The 25,297-nt window shown below is 43.9% G+C and overlaps 1 protein-coding gene across 2 annotated transcripts in view; it reads left to right on the top strand.

The window, feature by feature from the left end:
- Window positions 1-24,810, top strand: part of ANKRD10 (ankyrin repeat domain 10) — a 31,670-nt gene extending 6,860 nt beyond the window's left edge. Inside the window, exons 3-6 of one of the 2 annotated variants that reach the window (XM_040267459.1) lie at window positions 1,302-1,393; window positions 12,202-12,437; window positions 20,030-20,119; window positions 23,267-24,810. In XM_040267459.1, the coding sequence (XP_040123393.1) occupies window positions 1,302-1,393; window positions 12,202-12,437; window positions 20,030-20,119; window positions 23,267-23,733 (885 nt within the window). In that variant the 3' untranslated portion in view covers window positions 23,734-24,810. Of the gene's footprint in view, window positions 1-1,301; window positions 1,394-9,432; window positions 12,438-20,029; window positions 20,120-22,513 lie in introns of those variants that run through there. The other variant, XR_005725757.1, reaches the window with a different exon arrangement.
- The last annotated feature ends 487 nt before the right edge of the window (window positions 24,811-25,297 follow it).

The raw sequence follows: 25,297 nt of genomic DNA, 5'->3' as shown, positions 1-25,297 counted from the left end.
GCTGCAGCCCCGCCTTGGTCTCCCCTGCAAGTTAAGGTTCCTGGGCGCCGCGCGCAGTTGCCCCACCCCTGCTTCCTGTCTTTTCCCATAACTCTGTGTAGTCTTCTGCACCACGTTCCCCTTCGGTGATGATGGGATATGATTGATTCAAGGACTGTTGGCATTTCTGAGGCAGAAAGTCCTAAATCAGTTGTTCTAATGGAAGCAGCTTCTCTTGATTGCTCTTTCTTGACCTTTTATTTTACCCCCGAGTCTATGAATGAAATTGTATTTCAGATTTTTTTGGTCCTTTCATACAGTGTAGAGTAATTCTTTTTTTTAATGACTGTATTATTCCTCAGAGTCATTTCCCTGAGTCAGTCACTCACTTCCTCTGCCTCCTTCAACGTTGTTTTCTGAAGGGTCTGCTGCTGCTGCTGCTAAGTCGCTTCATTCGGGTCCAACTCTGTGTGACCCCATAGACGGCAGCCCGCCAGGCTCCTCTGTCCCTGGGATTCCCCAGGCAGGAACACTGGAGTGGGCTGCCATTTCCTTCTCCAGTGCACGCATGCATGCTCAGTCGCTTCAGTTGGGTCCAACTCTGTGCACCCCTCTGGACGGCAGCCCACCAGCTCCTCTGTCCACGGGATTCTCTAGGTAAGAATACCGGAGTGGGGTTCCATTTCCTTGTCCTCTGAAGGATCGGTCAGGTTCTAACGCAGCCTTTCTGGAGGTCCTTAAACACAGCTGCCCGTCACAAACAGCCTGAACTGTGTGGAGCTGCCTGTGTCTGACTCCATGTGCTCTCTTCCTATTCTTTCTCGACCCTTTATCTCAGCAGTCTTGTCTAACGTGTAGGCCTGATTCACGCTCAGGATAAAACGTCTGGGGCGGTGGGGGTGCTGGGCGCGCCTGAGATGAGGTGTGGCCTCAGGACGTCCTGTGGGAGGCTTAGATACAGGTGGGTAGTGCTAGGCCTGGATTGCTGGTTTCCTCTGAGGACAGTGAGTTTGCGCTGCGCGTTCATTGGCACAGTGCTTCACCGTAAGAATTGCTTCTCAGTTGCGCCTGCAGTACACATGCTGCCATCGCTGCGGAGGCCCCTTGACTGCTCTGCTCTCGCCCTGAAAATCCGGGAGAGTGTGCTCCTTCCTCGGCCTGCTCTGCTCTGCTCTTTCATCTGTACTTCTTTCTGTTTTGCTTCAAATTTCGCTCCCCTTACTCTGTTTCAGAGAGGGCTGAGATGGCCCATGGCCTTCATTAATGACTCCAGAATGTGGATCTGAATGTTTTCACTGTGTGTATCATTTTTGTCGTTTCAGGACTGTGAGGGCGAGACTCCTATTCACAAGGCGGCTCGCTCTGGGAGCCTGGACTGCATTAGTGCCCTGGTGGCTAACGGGGCTCAAGTCGAGTAAGCGTCTTCATTTATTCATGCCAACCAAAGATGCAGTCGGGGTGCTGTGTTTAGAGACAGGTTTAGAGCAAGCACAAGTTCTGAGCTTTGTTTTTAACATTAGTAATGTAGTTTTGCTTTTTAGATGAGTTGGCGGTAGTAAGCAGGTTGCTGTGTGGATTAAAGTGACCACTAGCAGAAGGGGCCTTGATCCCAGCAGCCTTGGAATTCTTGCCATGAGAGAGCGAGTGAGCGTATTAGGGAGATGACAGTTAACCCGTTAAGTCTGGAGCCTGGCATTGTTGACTTTACCACCGCCTAGCTGTGTCACTGTGGGCAACTCTTCAAAGTTTGCCAAGTTTTCATTTCAAAATGAGTGCCTTGAATTGGATTACGTTATCCTTTCAGGCCTCTCTGGCTCAGAATATCTTGCAGACAATTAGCTTTTCTAAATTTTTATTTCCTCATCTTTTATTAGATGTGAGAACATCTTATATTTTAAAACCTATTACGATTTTTAATGATTTTATAATTCCATGTAAAATGGAACTATATACAATAAAGACTTCAAACTCATCCTGAGTTTTTGATACTGATGTCATAATTTTAGAATATCCTTGTCTCAGCCCAGTTTACATCAACTGGCTTATTTATGGCTTCATAGAACAGTATTAGCATTTAAGTGAATTAATTTTAAAATGTGATTGTGTATGCAGATCATTAGCTAGACATGGCATTATGCATTTATTTTAGTATTAAATTTATTTGTATTAACTTTTTCTTAAAGATTTATTATAAAAATTTTTCTTCTGCAGTTCACAGCATTAACAAAATGGATGCGGTTTTCACCCTTAAATGTTGAGTGTAAGCTATAGAGCTATAATAACCAAAATAACTGTTATAATATCAGCTTTTTTGTTTTACCTTGAGTGTATTGAGTATTTCATAAAAATTAATTACAAATCACTTTATTCTAATTGGAAATGTGAAAATTTAGACTTTGGGGGAAAAAAAACCCATAAAACTAACTTAGTTTAACCCTTTGGTTTCCACTTCATTGTTTTGACTCTGTATCATAATAAATATTGAAAATAGATCCTGGACGGCAGAACCATATATGTTAATGTAAGGCCTGTCTAATACCAAGGGCTATCATTAGTCTCTTAGTATCTTAGCTTCTGTTTCAGTAAGTGTTATATCGTTAAGACTGGACATTAGTATGGGCTTGGGTCATTTAGTTATATAGCCATTTAGTGTTATAACTATGACCTGTATTAACTGTTGCATAGCAGGGAGCCTGTGACTTCATATGTAGTTATAACTTAAGGTAATGTAAAAACAATTGATGATTCACTAATGAACATATTACATAGTTTTAAAAAGCACTGAGATGATTCTCAATGCATTGCTTTAAAGCAAAGTTATAGATGCCGTTTTCTTTGCTGTTTTTAGGTTTAAAACTCTGATCTTTAATTTTAATAACAGAAGCTTTGATTATGAAATACAGAGTCATAAAATAATTGATTAAATTCCTTAATTGTCATTTATTAAAATAATAATCAGAAGTTGATCTTTCTGATGACTTATTTTTCTAAACAATAATTGGTCCTGAGCATTTATTACTAAGATGTTAGTTTTATTCACTTTAATGGATAGCTTAATCCTTTGAACCAATAAATATCTTTCTTTCGCGATGTCCTTTTTTTAATAGGTGTCTTTTTTAAATGAGATCATCTTATTTACAGTTCTGTCCTCGTTACAGGACCCTCGAGTGTCTTTCCCACCAAGTGTGACTGAGCGTGGCCTGAGTGCCAGCTTGCTTTCCCTTCTCATATAAGCCACCCTGAGACCCTGCACGTGGTGATTTCCCTTGTCTGAACTTCCACATATTTCTCAGAACAAATGCTTAGCCTGAGCCACCTAGCCAAAAGCAGTTTTTAAAATTGTAAGTCTTTGGCCTGGAGGCAGAGCACAGTGGTCATTATTAATCGCTTTCGTATGTGTGGTTATTCAGTTTTAACATACAGATAAAATGTCAATTTTGCCAGTAAGCCAAATTGTAAATTGCTTTTTAATATCTGTTCTGCACATTTTTATAGTTTAACACTTTTAGTCTACCAACAAATAATAGTTTAATTCCCCCCAAATCATGATACTTAGATCTGTTGTTTTCTGTTAGGCTGCCCACATGGGAAGGTGCAATCCTGGCCAGTGCCTTTTTGCTTTTAAGAGCATCAAGGGGCACAAAATTACCTTACTTAAAGTTACTAATTTTTTTCCCCCAGTTCAGAGTGAACTGGAGTGTTAATATTCCACGCTGTAGATGGGGTAGTGGGAATTTTTCCTTTTTCTGTGACTAGATTAAGAGCTGTCTTGTATCAGTGTTTTATCACACTTGGTGGTAATTAATAATTTTGTTATTAACTCCTACTTTGCTTTTTATATATCTGCTACATAAAGTGGCCAAAATCTGAAGTTGCTGCTTTTTTGGTCATGGGGTAGATAATGGTGAGGGCCCGCGGGCCAGGCGACCGTGGCTAGAGCGGTTTGTTACATAACCTACTTGTCAATGTAGGCCGCGTCCGTGCGCCGCGGCACACTTTCTAGCGCCACACGTGAGTATGTTGATGGAGTTTCTTTTTCTTCTCTTATTTTACATCTTGAGTTTTGGTGCCAAGTTTTCTTTTTCATGTGAGGTTTTATTTCTGCTTAGATGATTGTCGTTGGAATTTGCCACTGTTTACATCCAAAACTAAGAACCAACAGGATTATGGTGGTTCTGTGGCCAGATTAAATGTGTGTATGCTCTAAATGGTCCAGACCTCTACAGATGCTTCTCACTCATTTTTTCCTCAAGTGTGAAGTTTGCATCAAGTTAAACTGTCACCACCTTTAACTTCGCTTATGTGACAGTTCAGGTCTCTGCAGTCACAATTTGAACGCTGCTCGCAACACATAGAGGGTGTTTGATTGGAAGAAGGGGCAGATCATACCATGGAAAAGGCGATTCCTCAGCTCTCCAATCAATTCAAGTAACAATACGAGATTAAGTCATGTGATTTCCCAGAAAGACTCTTGGAAATTTGCTGTCTGCTGATAATTAAGACGACCTTTTACTACCAAGTTTGTAAACTATGGATTTCTACCCTTGAATTAGCTTTACTTTAGTACTTTGACGCTGATTGATTTTTAATATTTTTATTGTCTTGAGAGATAATGGAGAATGTTTCCGTATCAATCTATAAAAGTAGATTTTTTTAATGCCTCAGAGTAGAAAAATGGATTTAGTGAGATTTAGAGATTCAGAATTGCTTGCATCAAAGGCCAGTTTGCCAGCCTATTTTATTATCACTTTATACAAGTGCCAGTGTTTAATTGTGACAGAGTCCCACAGCTTTCTATAAGAGAGTATTTCATAAAAGCCATTGGTTCTGTGGTGACTGGATAGATCTTCCAATGAGCTACATATATTTTAACTTAATTATTTTGATCCCAAGAGAAAGTTAGTTATGATATCAGATAGGGAAAGACGCATCCATGGCCTTAAATAGGCAAGTTCAGTGATTCACTCTGAAAAAAATCTTTCTTGCCTGATTTAGAAAATGGACACAGGTGATTAAAGTTAACAGAAGTCTTAACATGGGATCTTAATAGAGTTTTCAGTGTTGCAAAAAAAAGTATTTGAACTTCTAAGAATTCATAACTGAAATGGAGTTGGTTTAGTTTGGTCCAGGTTTATGACCCACCTTTATTTGCTGACCCATAGAGCCCCGTCTAGAAGCAAAATTTTCACTGGGGCAAATCATGTGACCAGCATATTTAATGTTAGTGTCAAAAGTTAGTTTGCCACTTTTGCCCGTGGCAGAATGTAATCCATATTTACTTTATTAGACATTTATTCACATTTGAAGTTTGAAATTTCTTTTCATTTGTTCACCCACTTGCCCTTCAGAGTAATAGTGCAAATGTGAAATGAAGGAGAAGTGTCGTCTGAGTGAGTAGTTTCTGACCTTGGGATCCTGTGCATTCCATTGTGGCCTTGTCACTGCAGCGGACTGGGTTTCCTGATTCTGGTTTCCTTTATTAAGCTACTGCAGGCAGGTGGAGGGATCACTCCGAGGCAGCTGCTGGGATCTGCTTGCTGGGAAGGAGCAGCTAGTGGGGGCCCTGGGGCGCTCTAGACCTGTTGTCATAGCAGCCTGAATAGCACCCACGTTTTCATATTTGTTTAATCACCGCTTTTATAAATAGTGCTTTCAAATAAAAGCAATGATTTCTAAATTCAGATGTCTTTTCCTTTGCCAAATTGCAGTGGGAGCCTGTTAACTATTTTTTCAGACTCTCTGGATGATGCTGTTGTATTTTAATGTGTGCAGACATAGTTGGGGTTCAGTTGCAAATTAAAACTACCCCCAGTAGTGTTGAACTTGAAATGAAAACTTGACACCAAATTTATTCAAGTAGAAACTTTAAAAAATACTTTCTTCCTATTGTTACCTGAAAAATATATTTAAGAACGTTTTCCTAATTACTTATTTGAGTTTGGATACCAAAGGGTTAAAAATACACGTTTTTCTTTGATTGAAGACATTTTAGATGTTTGTAATGTTTTATCTGTACAAATGGGCATTTAGTAATGTTTTATCTTTTTTTTTTTTAATGATTCCATGTATTTGCTTATTTCCATCTAGGAATAGTTACTAATGTATTTGAGATACAGCATACCAAATTTTAAAGTAACCAGAATCGTGAGTTAATGGTTTTTAGTCCATACTGTTAAACTTTTGTTGAAATACTGACATAATTAAATTGGCTTCATGCTAAACATTACTAGAAGTGATTGAGAAGGCAGTGTTTCGGAGCGACAGCTCTTGGCCAAGGTGGTCACGTGACAGGGGCTTACGCTCAGTAGCTGCGCTTCTGCACCTCATGTGTGTGTATGTATTTTCAATCAAAATGTTGCCTGCAAATATGTGATCCCTTATTATTTAAGTTTCCTGTTTTATGAACCATTGCCCGTTTTAAATCACATAGAAGATTCTGAATCTGTAAAAACTACACATGTCAATGTTTTACAGCTACGTAATTCGAATTGACTTGATTTTTTCAAGTAATCCTAGAAAGGGGGAGCATTCCATATAGAAACTGCTGAAACTGCCACAGGTGCTTCTCCGAAACCTTACAGTTGTGGCATTGAATGTTCAGTATGGCTTCCTTTCTCCACACGAGGCATACTGTTGAGGTATTTGTTGCGGTGATTGGTTTTAATGCTAATCTAGGAATTCAGATATAGATTCTTTAGATTTGCATGCTTTGCTTACCCTAATTTATGATATCTACCTTTTTATTTGTAAACTAACAATAGTTAAGTTGAGATCAGAATTTTAACAGAAATATTATTTATATAAAAACTGTGGTTATCTTTCATTGTCACATGGCATTAAAAAGAAAACATCCTGAAGGTGGTGTGACAGCTCAGATCCTAAATGTACTTCGGATACTTCTCGATCCGTGGTTTTTCAAATTTTCTTTGAAAAAGAAAACTATTAGAACGGCTTCTCATATTCTGATGTTGTGACACTGTAAGTGGAAGATAGATGGGGGAATTAGCTGGCCGCAGAGTGGAGCTTCGTTCTAAAGTTCTTTGGGGATATATTGTTTAGGTATAATACGTTGTAATAAACCATTCAGAATTTTATTACAGAAAATATAGTATATGGGAATTTATGTTTTAACTTTAGTAGAGTATAAAAAGTTTGATTTATTTTGCCAATTATTCAGCAGAATAGTTCACAGCAGATAGTATTCTTTGTCTTCCCGTGTTTTCATACTCCAGCTTTGAAAGAGCACTGGGAGCTACTGGGAGAAAATGGGTAGAATGACTGTGTCGCCTCAGTGACAGTTACAGGAGCCGGTCTGCTGACACAAGACAGTTGTCATAGCTTTTGTAACGAATTGCAGCAAATTGATTACCAGCCTCCGCATCTGTTCGTGTCAGCTTTTAAAGAAAGTCAGTTTTAAAACTTTAACAGAGTAGACCCAATTTGAACACCCAAGTTGACTGATTTTTTTAAATCTCTGCCCATTTTCGGAGACTCTTCAGATGGATACCAGAGGGGGCCAGAGAGGTGAACAGCACATCCCATGTGTGGCTTTTTGCTTTCAGAAATGGGCAGAGGTAAATTTTAGATCAGGTTTCGTCTGTTTGCCCAAGTACAATCAACCAGATATTAAATTGGTGTGTATGTTTAATGATTTAATCTAAAAATAACGTATACACTTTCATTACTACCCCAGTTTTCATGCAGAGCACAGTTCCTTAGAGTAATTTTGCACAGTATCTACCAGATATTGTGAATTTCCCTTTGGACTGGTGTTTGCAGACTGCAGTCCAGACTAACTTTTTCTTCAGCAGTCTCATGGGGTTGGTAGGCGTGGTCAGCAGGAAGTGTAGTAAATACCTCAGGATTGAAGAGTTAAGGCCTGACTGTTTAAAAAGTAGTGTAACATGAGAGACCACATTCGAATGTAAAATTATCAGAGAGCCTGTAAATCCTAAGTCACACTCATGTGCCAGCTCCCATTGGATTTTTAGCAAAATCACTAGGTTTAAAATCTGCTTACACTTGGAACACTAGAATTTCAAGGCTTAATAAATTGACGATACATTGTAACCAGGGTAACTGTTTCAACTCTTAAAATGTCAAAATTGAAACATGCTCAAGAAAGTGTATATTAAAAAATGAATTTAAAGACCTGAGCCTGTTTTGTTGAAGTGTCTTGGGAACTATACTACTTAATTATTATTTATTCTAGTCTTTAGCAAAAAGCCAGCATGATTTTCAGCCTCTGTGGAGTACACTTGAAAACGCTCTACTTGGGAGGTATTAAGAGGTGGTTTGAGGATTCAGACCTCTAAAGGCAGTTTCGCCTTCTTCACATTAAGTACATTGCCTGATTCAGTTGTGAGACACTTTGAACTTTGAAGTGAAAACACTCAAGTGAAATAGGAATGATTGTATTATCTGCGTGCTCTCTCAGAGTCTTTTATTTTTACATTCTTCTGAAGTTTACCTTCAGATATTTTTCTTGGTATTTGACATTTTGTGGTTTAACAGATTGGGCAACCTTTAAAAAAAGCTCGATTTTGTTTGAATTGAATAGTACACAAAATTACCAGAGAGACATTTTTCAGGAACCAATAGGCATCTCTTATTAAGGGTTAGTGGTCTAGTCAGAGAAAGACAAATACCATATGATATCACTTGTATGTGGAATCTAAAATAGGACACATATGAACTTACCTACAGAACAGACGCAGACTCACAGAGAGAACAGACCCGTTGCCTAGGGTGAGAGGGGTGGGCAAAGCAAGGGCTGGGAGTTTCGGGTCGGCAGGTGTGAACTCTCACACACAGGGTGGATAAACAAGGCCCCACCACAGCACAAGGGAGCGGCAGTATCATAACCCCATCATGACAGACCGTGGTGGAAGAGGATAAGAAAACAGGCGCGCAGGCCCGAGTCATCTTGCTGCACAACGGAAATTAACACTGGACATGAGCTGTGCCGCAACAGGATTTTTAAAAAGTAGGAGACGAGTTACTGATGTCATCTATTCGTCCCCCCCGTTGTTTCTTTTGTATGGCCTATAAACTAAGAATGATTTTTACATTTTTTAAATGGTTGAGTGAAAATCAAAAGAATAACGGTTCATTTCACGATATGTAAAAATATATGAAACTCAGATTCCAGTGCCTGAAGCTAAAGGTTTGTTAGAACATAGCCAGCACTGTAATCCTCGCATATCATCTAAGGCTGCTTCAGGCGACAACGAGAGAATGGAGTCCGGCCTAGAAAGCTTAAAGTCCCTGCTGTCTAGCCCTTTGCAGAAAAAGTGCCCCCTGAACTGGTGGTCCCATCCATTCCTTCCCACCCACTTCTGTGCCTCGTACGATCGCACGGCCGGTAGAGCAGGGTTTAAGTGTGAGCAGAGCAGAGGCGCACGCTCCAGTAGGTGGAGAAGGGAGGCGGGAGCGTGGGCGCGCCGGAGGAAGGCGTGGGGAGGCCTGCTGTCCTGCGCCAGGCCCAGGCGCTCGCACATCTTTTTGCTTTAGAGGAACACCAGTACTGGTAAACTGGGTGCTGCGTTCAGTCCTGAGTGACTGAGAGATCTCGTGGTTGAAGTCTTCGTGGCTTCACCAGAAGTGGAGAAGGGATCCTGTGTGTCCCCGTTTCTAATAATACTGTGAAGACGGTGCTGACATGATGTCGAGTAGTTCTTCACAGCAACCACGTGGCCCAGATTCTGGTGTCTGTCCGTATGTCTTCTGGAATGTCTGGAACTCCCTTTTGGATCACTCTTTGACCCCTCAGAGTTATTTGAGGAGCCAGTTGAAGTTCAGCTTGGCTTATGAGTGCTCTTTCTTTCTTAGTCCACACATGGGGGCACGTAGCATGAGTTGACTCTGGCGCCTGTTCTTTGGAGCTGTGACAGTGCTGTGCCACCCCACCTGGAAATTTGCTGGGCTCCAGCCAAGCTGAGTGGCGTGTTCGTGTTGGACCCCCGTGGTGGCGGGAACCCCTGCCTGCGTTCCCTCGGGGGCGCCCCCTCAGACACAGTCTCTGCAGTCTCTGGATGCTGGTCTTACTTGTTAGGTCTCCTCGTGTTTCCGTGGAAGCGCAGTAAGCGCGGTCTCGGGCTGCTTCAGAGCGAAGGGGCTGAATGTAATTTGGACAGCTTTGCTTTCAATGACTGTAAAAAGTTGGCATGCTTCCTGAGCAGCTCCGCGTTCTTCGGTGGACTGGCATTTATGGTGTAAATGCCATTTTAAAAGTCTGTGTTCTGCTCTTTATTTTATCATCCACTAGAGGAGTAATTTTTACTGAAAGCTTTATGTGTCCTCATTTTAAGCAACAGTTTCTCATTTCTGTATCTGATTTCGGAGAGCAAGTTCATATTTATATCTATAGAAATCATTTTATAAACTCTGCTTATCCTAGGTCTTCATCTTTTCAAATTTTGTTGATTTAATTTTTTTTTTTAAATTGTGGCAACTTACTCTGTTCACATTCTTCACAGAGTAAACCTTTTTGGACCATTCACCCATGGTATCTTCTGAAAAGGAAATACAACCTTTAAAAAAATTACCCAGTCTTAAAGTTACTTGAATGTTAAATTTCTATAGCATGCTGATACTAAAAATCAAGTATATGATTATTTTATATACACACAACTAATGTAATTAACTTTGCCAAAACTGGTATTTCCTTTCTTTAATTTCTATGTCAAAACACTATGAAATTTCAGAATAATATTTATCAGAAATCATAGCCACGAGGTAAATGTCAGTTTTAGTTCCCAGTAGTGTTACACACAGTGCCTTTTGTTTTTAAGAAAATATCGTTGGTTTGGGGGATTCTCAAGTCTTGTCTCATTTATATCTGACCAAATTGAGTTTGGGCTTTTTCATTTCTTCAAACTGTATAAATCATTTCTTTTTCTTGTGGTTTTAAACATGGAGACGTATCTAGAGACTGTCCAGAAGTGTGTGGATGTTTCATTTCTGAATTTGGACTGTCTTGAGTATTGTGGCTGGAGCTAGGAACACAGGGCTATGGTCACCTTTAAAGTGGAAGATCCTCTCTTGTCCCCGGTTCTGTAGTTCTCTCTCTGACACGGTTTTCTGTTAACGTGGTAATCTAGGAGACAAGAGTGCGGGGCTGTGCGCTGTTCTTCTGGGATGAGGTGAGGCCGTCTGCTCGGAGCGGAGCTGTCCGCCGCGAGGGCTGGGGCTGCCTTGGCTCCTCGGTGCTTCTTTAGTGACACTGCGGCAGCCTGCAGCCGGCAGCCTGGTTTGCTGCCACGGATCCTTTCACAGAGCAGTGAATTTTCTTGTCTTCCAGGGGAATTTCATCGTGGAGTTGCTTTTGTTCCCTCAATTTTTATTGGTTCCTAATTAAGAGCTCCAATTTCGATGGGTTCTTGCCTGTCCATCTTACTCAGAGCCTTCATCGACACTCTGCCACCCCACCCCCCCCCCCGACTAGTCTGAGCCTTAGCTGGTGCAGAGCCGTCGGTCCTGTGCTTGTCAGTGGGACTAACCACAGAGTGGTGTTGATTCTTCTTGATGGTAGGACTCGGCCTCAGGGATGAGCTCCTAGGACAGTATTAGAAGAAGGCATCCATTCACATGCTTTCAAATGCCAGAGTCTAAACTGCTGCAAGTTTTCCTATGGCCAAAATCTCAAAAATCTCAGCTTTTCAGATCTCCAGGCCGACGGTAAGTCCGCTTCAGGGCGTCCGTCTAGACTTCCACTTATGGTGTCACATGTCAGTACGAATTCTGGCTTGTCATTAAGCCACTCACCTTCGCTTTAGGAAGTCAATTGTTGTGAATGCCATGGACAATTCAGTAAATGTTTGTTTGTTATGATTTTACTGGAGCTAAAGGAATGGATTATTAAGTACAGATAATACAGAATTCAGTTTCAGGCTAAGTCTGAAGTTAGTATAAATTTTCATTCTTCAGACTCACATAAAAAATGATTTTGAGACGTTAAATAGGAAGATGCCTTTTATTTTTTTAAGTTTAGTATGTTGATTTTTAAATTACTATCTCCCAAATCGTGTTTAGTAATCAAATGTGCGTAAGAGAGAAGTTAGTTACAGAGACAGGAAGAGCAACTCCTTCTTTAATGAAGACTTGCTGTAAATCTGTATGCTCTTTCATATCGCCTTCAGATAGTTAGTCAGTGCAGCAGGATGAGCAGAGACCGGATGAGCGTGCTAACGGGGCGTAATTCAGTGTTTTTGTGTCGCACAGCCTGAGAAATGCCAGTGGCCTGACGGCAGCAGACATTGCTCAAACCCAGGGTTTCCAAGAGTGCACCCAGTTTCTCTTGAACCTCCAGAATTGTCATCTGACTCGTTTGTATCACAATGGCACCTTAAATGGAGGCCATCCGAGTCTATTTCCTAATCACGTTAGTGTGGGAGCAAACCGCAAGAGATGCTTGGAGGATTCGGAACCCCCTGGAGTGAAGAGAGCCAGAACCGCAGGTGAGACCGCTTGTGGGTGGGGCAGGCAGACCTGTCCCCTCCTCTAACGTGTTCTCTTTTTCACGGCTGAGCGCGCCTTGGAGATGACTCCCTCACTACGGGTGCTGTGCCCGGAGGACTCTGGTGCAGTGATGGAGCAGGGTTTCCTGTGTTGCTTCTTGGAAGATTGGCCATTTAACGAGAGGGGAGGGTGTGAGAGGGCAGTTAGGGCCCAAGTGTAAACGTGTGTATGTGACTTTCTGCACACCCAGGTTCACCTGCCGTGAATTAGAGTCTTCCCGTTTGTTGTACCTGCTTGAAATACAACTATTAAAAAAATCTGCCCCCGTGCCTCATTTTTTTTCCTGTGAATTTTCCTGGGCTTACAACAGTTGTTGGTCTGATGTAAACTACAGTTTCACATTGGGGAAGGTAGATGTTTGCACTGCCCTGCTACGCGGCCTCAGCTGGCCTCCACACCCAGTGTGGGGTGTGTGCCATAGCGGGGCCGGGCACACCGCCTCCGCACTGAGGGGCTACGTCTCCAAGGTAAGTTGTTCTGGTTCTCAGTGTCCTTCCAGCTTGTTATCTCTAGATGGTTTCAGGATGTGCAAGTAAACAGAGTCAGCTAGTCACTCTTTGAGGTGTCCCTTTCATTTAGGGGGAAAAATTAATATATATAATCAGAAGATGTTAGTAGCTTCGCAGGAATGTTTAGCAAACTTACATGGAAAGGGAAGTTTAGAGGTGACAGTGAGGGTAATCACACTGAAATTACATGCTCGGACGAGATTTGCCAAGGATAAACAGAGCCATGCCCTTTGGCTTAACAAACCGTTCCAGTGTAGTCTGAGAAGACCTGAGTGGCTCGTGCCTTTAAATGTGATGTGCCAGCCTGACCCTCCCAGTGCTGTGCCTCTGGGCACATATCCAGACAAAAGCATTTCTCCCAGAGTCAATAAAAAGTGAATTATCTCCTTCACAACATTTAAGATTTTGGTCGATGTGAAAAGTTGTGATTATGCAACTTTTCTATAGAAATGAATGTATGAATTTAATAGTTTCTAAAACTCATAACTTGTACAAATTATGGGCCTAATTTTTAGAAAGATGTTGTAAAAGTCATACCCAGAATGTGAAGATATGTCTAAACTTCAAAACCTATTTTCCGGTTTACTGCCGGGTGAGTCTTCTGGAATTACGGTGTCGCTGGTCTCACTGTGTCCTGGCACAGTCTCTGTCATGTTAGCATAAGGATAAACCTTAAATTCAGCTGTTTTAAAGAGAGGTCACTTAACATTCACTGAAGATTCAAGTACCTAAAGACTTTTAAACTAGTCTCTTTAGGGTTCCAGTTCAGTTGAGTTGGCCAGTATCTCCTCATTATTGATGTGTTTGGAAGAGCCTTTGCAAGACTTCCTGGAAACTTAAGAATTTACATCCTAGGTCCTGTTGCTGCGCAAATTGGGTTTGAAGAATTATGCAGGTGTTTGGGGATTTTATTTTCCTCTTCCAGACAAGGATTCATCTTGGTCAGCTGAGTTAGAGATTCATTTTCTGCACATTCAGCTCAAGGTACAACTTACCCTGAGTGCCCCATTCCTAGCAGTCAGCTCAAGGAAGCCAGTTAAGAAAATGAGGTTGGAACCTGGTGTTTGAGTTCACAGGTGATTACACACACCTAAGGCTGGGCATTAAATCTTTTTTTACCTTTTCAAATACATGCCTGAAGTATCTTGACTACATAAATAGGTAGCTTGGACCTTATCAATAAGTTTAGTCTGTTCTGTATTCCTAGAATTTAATAAATTACTCGTACTGATGTTTTTATACCCCAAAGCTATTAATTCCAGAGATTTTTCTGGCTAAGCCAACTCTTAAAAGACGGATGGTGTCCTGTAAAATTGACTCTTAAGTTTGGTGTCACAGTTGTGAAAGTTACCTACTGTAATCCATAGAGAGCAGGATCTCTCTCTTAATAAATGGTTTTTTAAAATTTTAAAGTAATTGGAGTGGTTTTTTCCTTTGAAAACCATATGATGTAAAAAAAATTTAAGGCACTGGTCATTTATTTGTATGGCTCAAATACAAACTATCCTTTGAAAGCACGTTGTCCAGCAGACATGCTGCTGCTGCTGCTAAGTCGCTTCAGTCATGTCCGACTCTGTGCGACCCCAAAGACGGCAGCCCACCAGGCTCCTCCGTCCCTGGGGTTTTCCAGGCAAGAGCACTGGAGTGGGGTGCCATCGCCTTCTCCGCCAGCAGACACGGGTGCTTTACAGTGTCTTCGATGCAGCTGTTCACAGCAGGGGCAGCGTGCACCCTGGTCAGGAGGGTGAGTTGAAATCCAAGATTGATACTGATGAAAAGTATTTCAGGGTAGTATTTTCCCCAGGGTGGGAGATTTGGTTCATCTAGGACAGTGCAAGGAAATATCAGTTCTTAATAACTAGGTTTGGGTTTTTTTTTTTTTTTTCCCTTCCATGTTGACCAACCATTTGCTCAGGATAGAATGACAGGTGGGCCTCAGGACTTCAGCTGCAGCTGTTGAATAAAATCTTAGGGCTGTTAGCATTCTAGCTTATAAAAGTAACAGTACAATTGTTCACAAGTGTATTCCTTGGAAACTTGTGCAAATTATCAATGATCCAGGATAGAGAAAAATGCCACTCCCACCCATGAGAGAAGCTTCATCTTGTTTTTAATCTTTAGTATTTTGAGGTGTAGCTCCAGAGCCTTGACTGGGGAGAGGCGGTGTCAGAGATAGACTGACCCAGGAACCTAGTTTATCTGGGGAACAGTTGCTGTGGTGGTACCAGACCAACCTCAGATGTTAGGTTGACTTCATGGTTCTTGTTTTAATCAGATAAGTATGTTACTGAGCTTAGCATCTCACGTATAACATGTCAGGTATTTAAAAACACCTTTTAGGAAAAATACAGTCTGACTGCTTAAAATCAGTCATAGGGAGTTGCTCAGCCCACATTCCTCAGGATGAGATAACAGAATCTCCACCTTTTGTTCTTCATTGTTCACGGATGACCAGGCTTAAAAAGACAAGGGGAGAGGAGGATGGGTGTGACTTGAGATGGGTGAGTGGTCATGCTCTGTCACTAAGTTCTGTCCACTCTGCCGGCCCGTGGACTGGCCCTCCGGGCTCCTCTGTCGAGATTTCCCAGGCAAGAATGCTGGAGTGGGTTGCCGTTTCCTTCTCCAGAAATCATGTTTGTAACCTAGTTCCTTCTAGTTTAGGGCCGTATATCTGACACAAAAGACTATAACCCTTGCTGCATGCTTAGAATTCCCTCCAATTTGCAGTGAACAGCTGTGTGTGCTCTTAAAAATGTGACCAAACGTTTGTGATTGTGTTCCAGTTAACAAAAGCTGGTTTTAATCTCCAAAGGCATAGCATTGTGTGTGTGTGTGTGTGTATTATATATATATATATATATATATATGAATCATCTGACTGAATTGCGCTTAAGAGCCGAGTCATTTTCGGGTGGGTCTTGAGCTCTGCAGAGCTCCCAGGCCCGTCTGCCCTCCGCGCGTGCGCGGTGGCTGCGGCGCGCATCGGCCAGGAGCGGGTCCTTCCTGGCATGCTTTGTCGGCTCCTCTGTGTCACGTGCACCTTCCCCTCCACCTGCTCCCAACAGAACCCCAGACCCCTTGTTAGTGTTTCCGCAGCTGTCACTCTCTGTAGTTGGCACCTCCGTTCACCTGGCCTCCTAAACTCCCCCCGCCCCCGTCTGCTGCAGCTGGGGCTGTGGTGGGAGTCTCAGGAGAGGTCATGTAGAAAGAGCCACCTTCCTACCGGCCCTTTGTACTGTTCAGGTTTTGACAGGACTTTTCCTTCAGAGGGTGATCTGAGTAAAATGTGCTGTGAGGCGAAGAGAACAGTTCTAGTTAGTAATGGAGGGAAGCCGTTCCTTTCTTGGGGAATGGGGTTCCACCAGCGGGAAGGCCGGAGGGTTGGCAGTTACCTTGGTTACAGATCAGCTTTGAGGTCTTCCCTTGAAGAGGCACAGAGGGCGGTAGGTCACTACCCTGACCCCAGGCTCCATGCGTGGAAGTGCCCAACCGTGCTTGCATGGCTGGCAGTGTGTAGAGGAGGACGCCCCATGAGCTAACTAAAGCACTTAACATCTTCAAGTACAGGACTGTGTAGATTGGGTTTTGCCTATTGAGAGATTTCTCTGCCTTTAAAAGAAGCCCGACGAAGTGTTTGTCATAAGCCCTAGTTACCTCTGAGTGTGCCTGGCGATCAGAATCTTGTGACACGCTCTGCACCAGGACCATGGCCCTGCACGGCACAGTTCGGGCACATCTCCCCGAGCTGACTCAGCCCGCACAAAGGGAAGCTTCCTTGGTGGCAACAGGCTCTGTAGTGCTGCAGACCCCCGTCTTTAAAAAGCTAAGGAAGGTTTTCCTGATGTTTTCCTATACCCTTCATCAGGAATAGTTTTGTAGTTTCAGATTCAGCTGGCATCTGGCTTTAGTTTTATTCAGCTCTCTGGTTTATACGAAAATTCAGGGGCAGGTTTCCATGTCGCCCCGGGGCACCTTCCCGAATGGGGGCCCCAGCATCAAGAACAGGAGGCTGCTTGGGCAGTGGTCACACCTGGTCCTGACTCTGCCTCTGGGAGGAGAAAACGGCTTATTCTGAGGCAGTCGTAGGTGATTGATGTTCTGTCATAAGTATGCTTTGTCTGGCATGTATCGGAGTCATGTCAACAGATAACTGCTTTGGAAGTCAAAAGATAAGGACACTTAACAAGTGTTTCGGCATTTTTCCTTTTAACTGGAGTAGGAAGATAGCGAAATAACTTCTAAAACAAATAGAATCAAACATTTTGGAAGAAAGTCTTTTCTGAAATGTCTACAAGCCACCTTTCTCAGACGCAGCGTGGGGCGTTGAGTAGTTGCACTGGTGATGGGAGAAACAGTCAAGCCCAGATCCGTGTTCTGGTTTTAATGTCATGGCTTTTAATGCAGTTTTAAAAGGTAAGTGGTGACACCCTCTGTGCTCCCGTGGAGCTGTCTGAGCCCTTCCTAATTCCAGGTGCTGGGAAGAAAGACACGGACGGTATAAGATACATTAGGGGTTCTAGGCAGCTAGGTTAGCAGGCAAGTGGTTGCAAATCCTGGCAGATAGGTCCTGCCTGGGGGAAACGCCTCATAAAGAATGTCTGCGGAGAAAGTAATTCTAGTCTGTCCACGTTCGCATATGCCTCCCGCATTTAGTAAAGAGTTTCTTAACATCTGAAAGCCTTTAGTCTGTCTCGTTTTTACATGTTTATCCTGCTCTGCTGGTGAGAAACCGCATTAACAAAAGATGCACCGGAAAAGAGGGCCTTGGGAGGAGCCCTTGTGGGAACCGCATGGGTCTCTAGCTCAGGGAGCGGCTTCGGCTTTAGAGTGGCCCTGGGCCCAGCTCCTGGCTGCGGGCTTTCTCCTGTGGATGTCCTCTGGCTCCCTTCGCCACCGGCTCTCCGGGCCCCCTAGTGGCAGGTCTGCCCTCTTGCCCTGCTTCATTTGGTTGCCAGTCTTGACGGGCTGTCCCTCATGGCCCTGCTTGCTTTCTGTGGCTGTGCCCTTTCCAGCTGGAGTGTGGGCTGCGTCCACTGGTGGGACACTCCAGGCGCGGGGCTTGGGGAATGAACAGACAGTTGACTGGCTTTCGTGAAGCTGTTCTGTTGTGCCTTTTGGGGAAGAGGGGGTCCTCATGTCGTACCTGTCAGCTTTTCTTTTTAAAACCTGCTTTCAGAGATCTGAAGTTGCAGCTGTAACCTAGATGTCCCTTTCCCTGAGGAGCACTGGCCCTGAATTCCAGAACAAAGCCAGGCAGCGGGAGGATGGCCTCGTCAAGCTGTCTGTGCTGTATCCCCAGTGAAGTCTGACCTTTCGTTTCAGGCCGTTTGTGGCTTTGCCCAATAGCCCGCACTGCTTCTCCGTCAACTGCCTGATCTGGCTTATCAGACGTGGGCCCTGGTCGCTGCGGAGACAGAATCAGGTTGCGAGGGTTTTGTCTCCTGGTACCTGAACTTCCTCCCCCAACCACCCCCACTTTCTTTTTTAAGAAAAGATGGCCTGTTTACCACTCATTTTTTGAAAGTTCCCTGTTTGGTAGTGAGGCTGGAACCTAGCCTGTCTCTGACCTCAGTGGGGCCTTGGAGGATTAAGAAAAGCTTTGAGAACCACTGAAGTCCTCTGTCTGTTGCCTCTGGTTTCAAAGCACTTCTGCTTCTAGGGTGTTTGTGGCCTCGTGTCTGTGCAGATTCCTGGTTTTTCTTAACAGCGCACGTCACACCATTCTGTTCGTTTCTTCTGCATACTAATCGTCGAGTTTGTGTTTCTGTTATTAAGACTTTTTCATCTAAAACTTTCAACAGTTTGGGGATACTCTGAAACTGATATGTTCATTCCGATATTGAAAACAGTTCATGTGCCTCTAGAAGTAGTTGAAGCTGCAGAGTTCAAGTCTTTCTGTTTTTAAATGTTTATTTGAAAGAAATAGCACTGAAAGTTGTTACTTACTTGCTGTATATCTCCTGTGACCCAGAAACCATTCTAGTTTATCTTGGTGAAGAAGCAGAACCATAAGCAGAAGTACCTTTTTAGGGATGGTAGTTCATTACAGTGTTCACGACGGAAAAGGAGCCCCACTCAGGCAGCAGTGCGGAGCTGGGTGGTGGGTGAGCTATTGGTGGTCCAGCCATTCGGGGAGTTGTTACTCAGCTTTAAGGGTCCTTTTCAATTTAGTTGTTGGGACGTGTTTGTTTTGTGGTAAATGCATATGGGCAAGACGTGCAGTGTCTTTCAGATCTGATGATGTAAAAATGCCTGCTTTTTAAGACTGGATAGCTATGTGCAGCGTGGCACTGGCTGCTCCTGAGAAGTAGGGGCCCCAGGGTTAGCAGCAGGTGTTTGCCCAGAGTGTGAGCCCCGCAGGAAGGGCTACCAACTGTGCGTCCGCACTGTTCTCCACGGTGCAAGTGTGGGCATGCCCTAAGGCGCGTGTGTGGCTTCAGCCCCTGACGTCCTGGAGCCCAGAACCTTACTGGCTGTTCCCAATTGTGTCACCTCTTGGGGCACAGGGCCTGAGCTGCTCTCAGCCCGTATCCGACGAGCTTGTCTTGACCTTGGGATTTTCTTTATTTTCTATTAATGAAATCACTGATGTCTTAATTTGAGGATCATTGTAATGGTTTTTATGTTACTCAAGAATGATGATTTCTTTATGAAAAACAACTGAAGGAACATTTGGGGGTGTAACAGAGTATCCTGAATCTTTAAAAGTATTTAGAAATAAATGTCTTCTTGTTACATAACTGCTTTATGTTGCCCAAATACCAGCCTTAAATGAGAATTTACGCCAGCAAGTAAATCTCGAGTAGGTGTCTGAATTGCCATGACTTCATCAAAGCCGCGTGTTTCAGGAATTATTCTCTATTGTGGGAAAGTAAGTTTCTTGGTAGTGTGCCAAGGTCATTGGTAATCCATAGATTATTAAGCCATTTGACAGTTTGGGAGCATCCAGGGCTCTGACGACAAGGAGTGGGGCGCATCTGTCTTAGGTGCAAGGAGCCTGAACGTGTCTGTTTTCTGTGCAGCCCACAGTCTGGATGAGTCCATGCCGCTCGCGAGTGGTGAGGCGGAAGACGACCCCGACAAGATGCACGTGGACAGAGAGCTCGTCACAGGTGGGGGCGGACAGGTTCCCGTTAGCTGCAGCCGCGGTCCAACGGTCGAAGACACCAAACTGCCGGAGGGCGGTGCCGTTGGACCGAAAGAAATAGAAATCTATACTGTTTCAGCAATGCAGACCCCCTGTCGTTGCAAGAACCAGTATGCGTGTTATTTCTAACATGAGTTGGCTCAGACAGTTTTTGCACTTTGTCCAGCGATTTAAAGAATGTCATGCTATGATTTGGACAAGTTTGTAGATACAAGAATTAAGTGTTTTGGTGCATTTTATGGATATGAAAAATCTAAGTGCAATCTTTCTATTTTGATTCTAGGCTTTTGCTCAATGTGCCTTGTTTGACTTTAATGAGGTTTACCATTTTTCATTTTCCGATACAGGACTTTGGGGTGAATTTATCAAACAAATAGCTATTGCTAGTAGTTTCAAAGGGATAAACAGCGGAAGGAAAGGCTGGCTGTAAACGCTGAGAACTAGTGGATGTCATGGTTTTGACTTGGAACCAGTCAGGCCAGTATGGCATATCCCACTCAGCCCTCCTGGTTGCTTTGGTTTGTGTGACATTCACTCTGAATCTACTAAAATGCTGAGTATCGTGTCAGCACAAAACACCTTTTTCACTAAAACTTGTAGTATGTTAAAACAGTTGATAGTCACTTTTGTTTTTTAAAAGGTAAGGGCTCTGTTTCTGTTAGTATTTAGAGTAAACATTTAGCCATTTAGTTAATGCTTTCTTCTATCATTCTTTTATTTAGGTGAGCATGAACACATTTCAGCCATTCTCTTAATGTTTTAATGTATTTGGAAATAGATACTGTTTCTTTTTTTAAGTTTTATTATTATGTCTGTATGCCTAATTCTTGTTTCCCAGGGGTACATGAAAAAATCATCTTTGTTCATATAATGAAAATGCGTGCATCTGTCTAGAAGCTACAGAATTGTTAATGGGTAGAGTCACCATTTGGCCGGGTAATTAAGTGGGCAGATTTTCCAAGAGGAGTTCTGATTGGAAAATACATTTTTAAATCTTGGTAAAGATAAATAACAAAACTCAAAGCCAGCTTAAAAAAAAAGTGGCATTGCTACATGCTTTTAAAAAGATAGAAGTCATCACTCTTTGATCTTCAAACATTTTATTTCCCTGGGTTTTCAAGTTAAATTTAATGCCACACTTGAACCTGGCATCAAACAGCCCATTAGTCAAACTCGGCTCGTCCCATGGACTAGCTCTCAAGTAAGCATTCCCCGTATTTTTCATCATTTCATTTATAACACTCTTTCAGCAAACAAAATGTGCTAAATCGCTAGAGATGACCTGCAGTGGGTGGACAAGGTGGAGCGGTGGGGGGGGAGTCCTGGAAGGCAGCCTGGAGCAGAGTTTGCGGGGTTCTGGGCCGGCGGCAGTGGAGGGCATCAGCAGGCAGGTCCCGCGAGGCGCTGTTAGTCTCAGCCCGTCTCTGGGACGCTTGCCGTTTTCACGCTCAGTTTTACTAGATGTTTGTTCCGTGATGCCGTGAGGTTCTGCTAACCTTGGTTGTGAGGTTGCATAATGGAACTCCAACTGGGCACCAGAGAAAAACAGCACCCACGCAGTGAACATTAAACGAAAAAATACCAGTCTAATCAACCCGGATTTCCGAGGCCCAGTCTCCTGAAAATACAATTTCCATCTCTGTTAGTAGTACCATGGTTGTCTTAATAACTATCAAGGTCACCATCCTACCCACGAGTTTTTATTACCCAGGGAAAGCTTCTGGTTTTTGAAAAAAAATAAATATTTATCTGGGAATAGCTTGTGTTATTTTCACTTTTACGTCATATTTAGTTCTTGAAACACTTGTTCTCCAGCCTTGAGTTTAACTAAATAGAAAAGCTGTCATTTAATTTGAAAAGAAATAATCCACAATCCTCTGAAGAATTTATAGAGGTTCTTAAACTATCACTTAAACTGCGAGAAAATTGAAAATTAGTGACATGTTAGATGTTTTTGTTCATTGAATGGGCTGTGATTTTCCATCATCAGGAAAACTTGCGGGACACACAGAAAGCTATCCGAGTGCCAGCCCGGGCGGGGGTCATGGTGTGGGGGCTGTGATAGGGCCAGGGACACAGCAATCTGTCCTCACTCTGAAGGTGACAGAGTCACGCTTTAATGTCATGCCTTGCTTCAGGAGTGCAGGACATTGGGGTAAAATTTAACATCATCAAGCAAGTCACAACCTTAGACTGTTTCTGTACTGTTATGTGAATTCCTGTGAACGTGAATTAATCCTCAGGTTTCGTTATACAGAAAAATACCTTGTCATTGCCTGTTCCCGTGTGGCCAAATGTTTTGTGACTGACTTTTTTTTCCCATAAGACATCCCCTCTTAACGGATGTCTGTATATGCAGATTATGGGTTTTGACAGTGGATCCTTGGACACCACAGTCACTAATTGCTGAACCCAGAGGACACTTCAGGACGTGCTCGTGGCTCAGGACTGCACGCGTGGGATCTTGGGGTTCGTGGTCTTCTGCGGCCTGCCTGTGCTGCTCTGTGGCGTCCTGCAGAAACGCTGTGTGATCCAGGCATTGCTAAGGAACCACAGCCCCGCTCCCACCCCTGTGTGGGCTCCCCCGCTTTGGAGGAGGCACGGTGAGGAGCCTCCGGTGACGCTGTCCATGTCATCCTGGGAGCTTCCTTAATTCACACGCTTCATCAATTGCTTTTCTTTTAAAAAAAAAAAAAAGCTTGAAGTTTTCTGTTTTTTAACACTTTGTTGGGAACACTTGAACGTTCCTTTCTGATGGACTTTTTTGAGGGTCATGATTTTTAAAACTGCTCTCCAAACCTAGTCTTAAACTGAGAGCAGTTCAATGCTATTGGTATTTTGCGCGTGGCATATTTGTCAGCTGAAGCTTTTTTCATTTGGTTCCCCTACACTAGTGAAATTTCTTAAGTGTTTCCTATCTTACCGGGCAAATGCAACTGGCCATGTTTTATTTTTAAATCACTTATGCACAGTTTTTTGCCTTGCAAAAGAAACTGGTTTGTGTAAAGAAAAGAAGCTAAATCTTGTAAAACGGTAGCAGCAAGGAAGCGTTTTATAGTCTCTCCTCCCTTCTGGTTCTGAATTTTGGTGACAGGTGTATTTCTTAATGCAGATATGAAAAACAGTAGCTCCGTATCGAATACACTGACAAATGGATGTGTCGCCAATGGACACTTGGACTTACCCTCCACGGCGCAGCCCGGTGGGATGGAGAGCAGGAGTGGCCAGTGCTCGGCAGGCCTTAACGGAGTCGGCACTGGCCTAGTTCCAGGGCCGCCTTTCCGGAGCAGCCAGGGCTCCCCCGGCGTTAACGGGACTGAGGAACCGGAAAGGAGCCCGCAAGTCAGCCCGGAGACGTGCGGCTCTCTGCATCTCGACGGGAGCCCGAGCAGCTGCGTGGCCAGCAGGCCCTCCTGGGCGGAGGAGAGCCTGCGCTACGGACACTACCACGGCTTTGGAGACACGGCCGAGAGCGTCCCCGAGCTCAGCAGCACGCTGGAGCACGCCAGCTCCGTGCAGGCGGAGCGGGGCCTCCACGGCGCCGCGCTGGGCGCCGCGCACCTGCCCCACGGCTCCTAGGGCCGCGGGCCTCCGCCGCCCCGGAGGAGCGCCACGGCCGTGCGGCGGCGCATGCTTTCGCTTTCTGGAAAAGCACGCTCCGTGTGGCAGGCCTCCTCAAGTCCCGGTGCGTGCAGGCAGGGCTTACTCAGCTCACGGCTGTCTCCGCGGGACAGGGGGCCCTCTTTCAGGACGCGCTTTTAGAACTTAACGTTTTCTGCTGCCAGTCTCGATATTCTCTTTTGAATACTGTCACCTTAAATTGCCATTTCCCCTTCTGTCGAATTAAATTTTATCTGATGAAGAATCGGAGACAGTTAAGTGAGGTGCCTGGTAAACCCGCCCCTTGGCACGTGGGCATCATTTTGAAGAGCTTGCTTTTCCTCTTCCCTGTAGAGTTTTTGACAGAAGACAACTATGTCCCTATGCAAGTTACAGCCTTACACGGATTTCTTGCAGTGATTTGTACGAAGAAAAGAGCGTTTGTCTTTTTCATGGAACCTTTGCTGCCTGCCACGTGGAGAAGATCTTCCTGGTACACACACACAGTGGTCTGAGGACGCCCGCGGTGCCTCCTTGAACGGTGGCGCTCGCTGCCGTTTCCACCGACGGCACGTGCGGCCTGGGCCTGACTGCCGACCTGATGTGTTTTTCCCCGGGTTTCCTACTCGGGCTTGAGGACTTCTACCACAGACAACGGTTTCCTCTGTATGCAGTGGGAGTTACTCTTTGTAGGGACTGTCAGGCCAACATACCTAACTGACCCTTTCGACCTATACTTTCTTTTCTCCTTGCTTTTGTTTTTTGGGGTTTTCTGCTTTAAAATATATACCACAATGTGTATCCCGTTAACAGAATTTTGAATCTCTCTTAATAAAGCTGCGTTGTTTATGGTTTTATAGAAATTAGCTTTTGTTTACGCAGCTAGTGGTTACACTGTGCGACTGTTGTCGTGAATTTTTACTTTTCTGATTTTTGTAATAAAAAATTGGTGAAGATAGAAGATGTATCAGATGAACAAAACCAGTGTTCTCCGAGTGTTACTAACATTTTGTTTTTAAACTGTCCTTTACAGATTGAATAAAAAACTCACACGCGCTGTGTTTCTGGGTGTGCTTGCAGTGTGGGGGCGGCGGGCCCTGTGGCGGGAACTGTCCCCTGGCCTTCTGCTTGTGAGCTGTGCTTCCCTCTTGCGATTGCCCGTGGAGCACTCCTGCGGACCACTTGTTGGCACCTCCAGCTTGTTTACCTGCTTTCGGCTTACGGGCACATTGGGTCTCTCGGGAGGTGCGGGGTGTCTCTTGGGAGGAGGGTGGGGGGTGTTAGGAATTGCTGTCAGCTGACAGTACTTCCCTGCACGCTTATCTTCATAAAGAACCACAGTCATAGCTTCCTCAACTTCTTTGAGCCAGCACATATTAATACATGGAAGCCTTTTAAATACATAAATCCTAGTTAACGAGTGGAAACCATGCCATTCTGGCATGCCTAGACTGACTGACTGACTGAAGTCACTCAGTCGTGTCTGACTCTGCGACCCCATAGACTGTACAGGCAATAGTACTGGAGTGGATTGCCATTTCCT

This window comes from Oryx dammah, unplaced genomic scaffold (genome assembly GCF_014754425.2).
Source record: "Oryx dammah isolate SB20612 unplaced genomic scaffold, SCBI_Odam_1.1 HiC_scaffold_24, whole genome shotgun sequence".
NCBI classification, from domain to species: Eukaryota; Metazoa; Chordata; class Mammalia; order Artiodactyla; family Bovidae; genus Oryx; species Oryx dammah.
The sequence above is the reverse complement of the archived record's forward strand: the minus strand, read 5'-3'. Positions and strand labels throughout refer to the sequence as shown.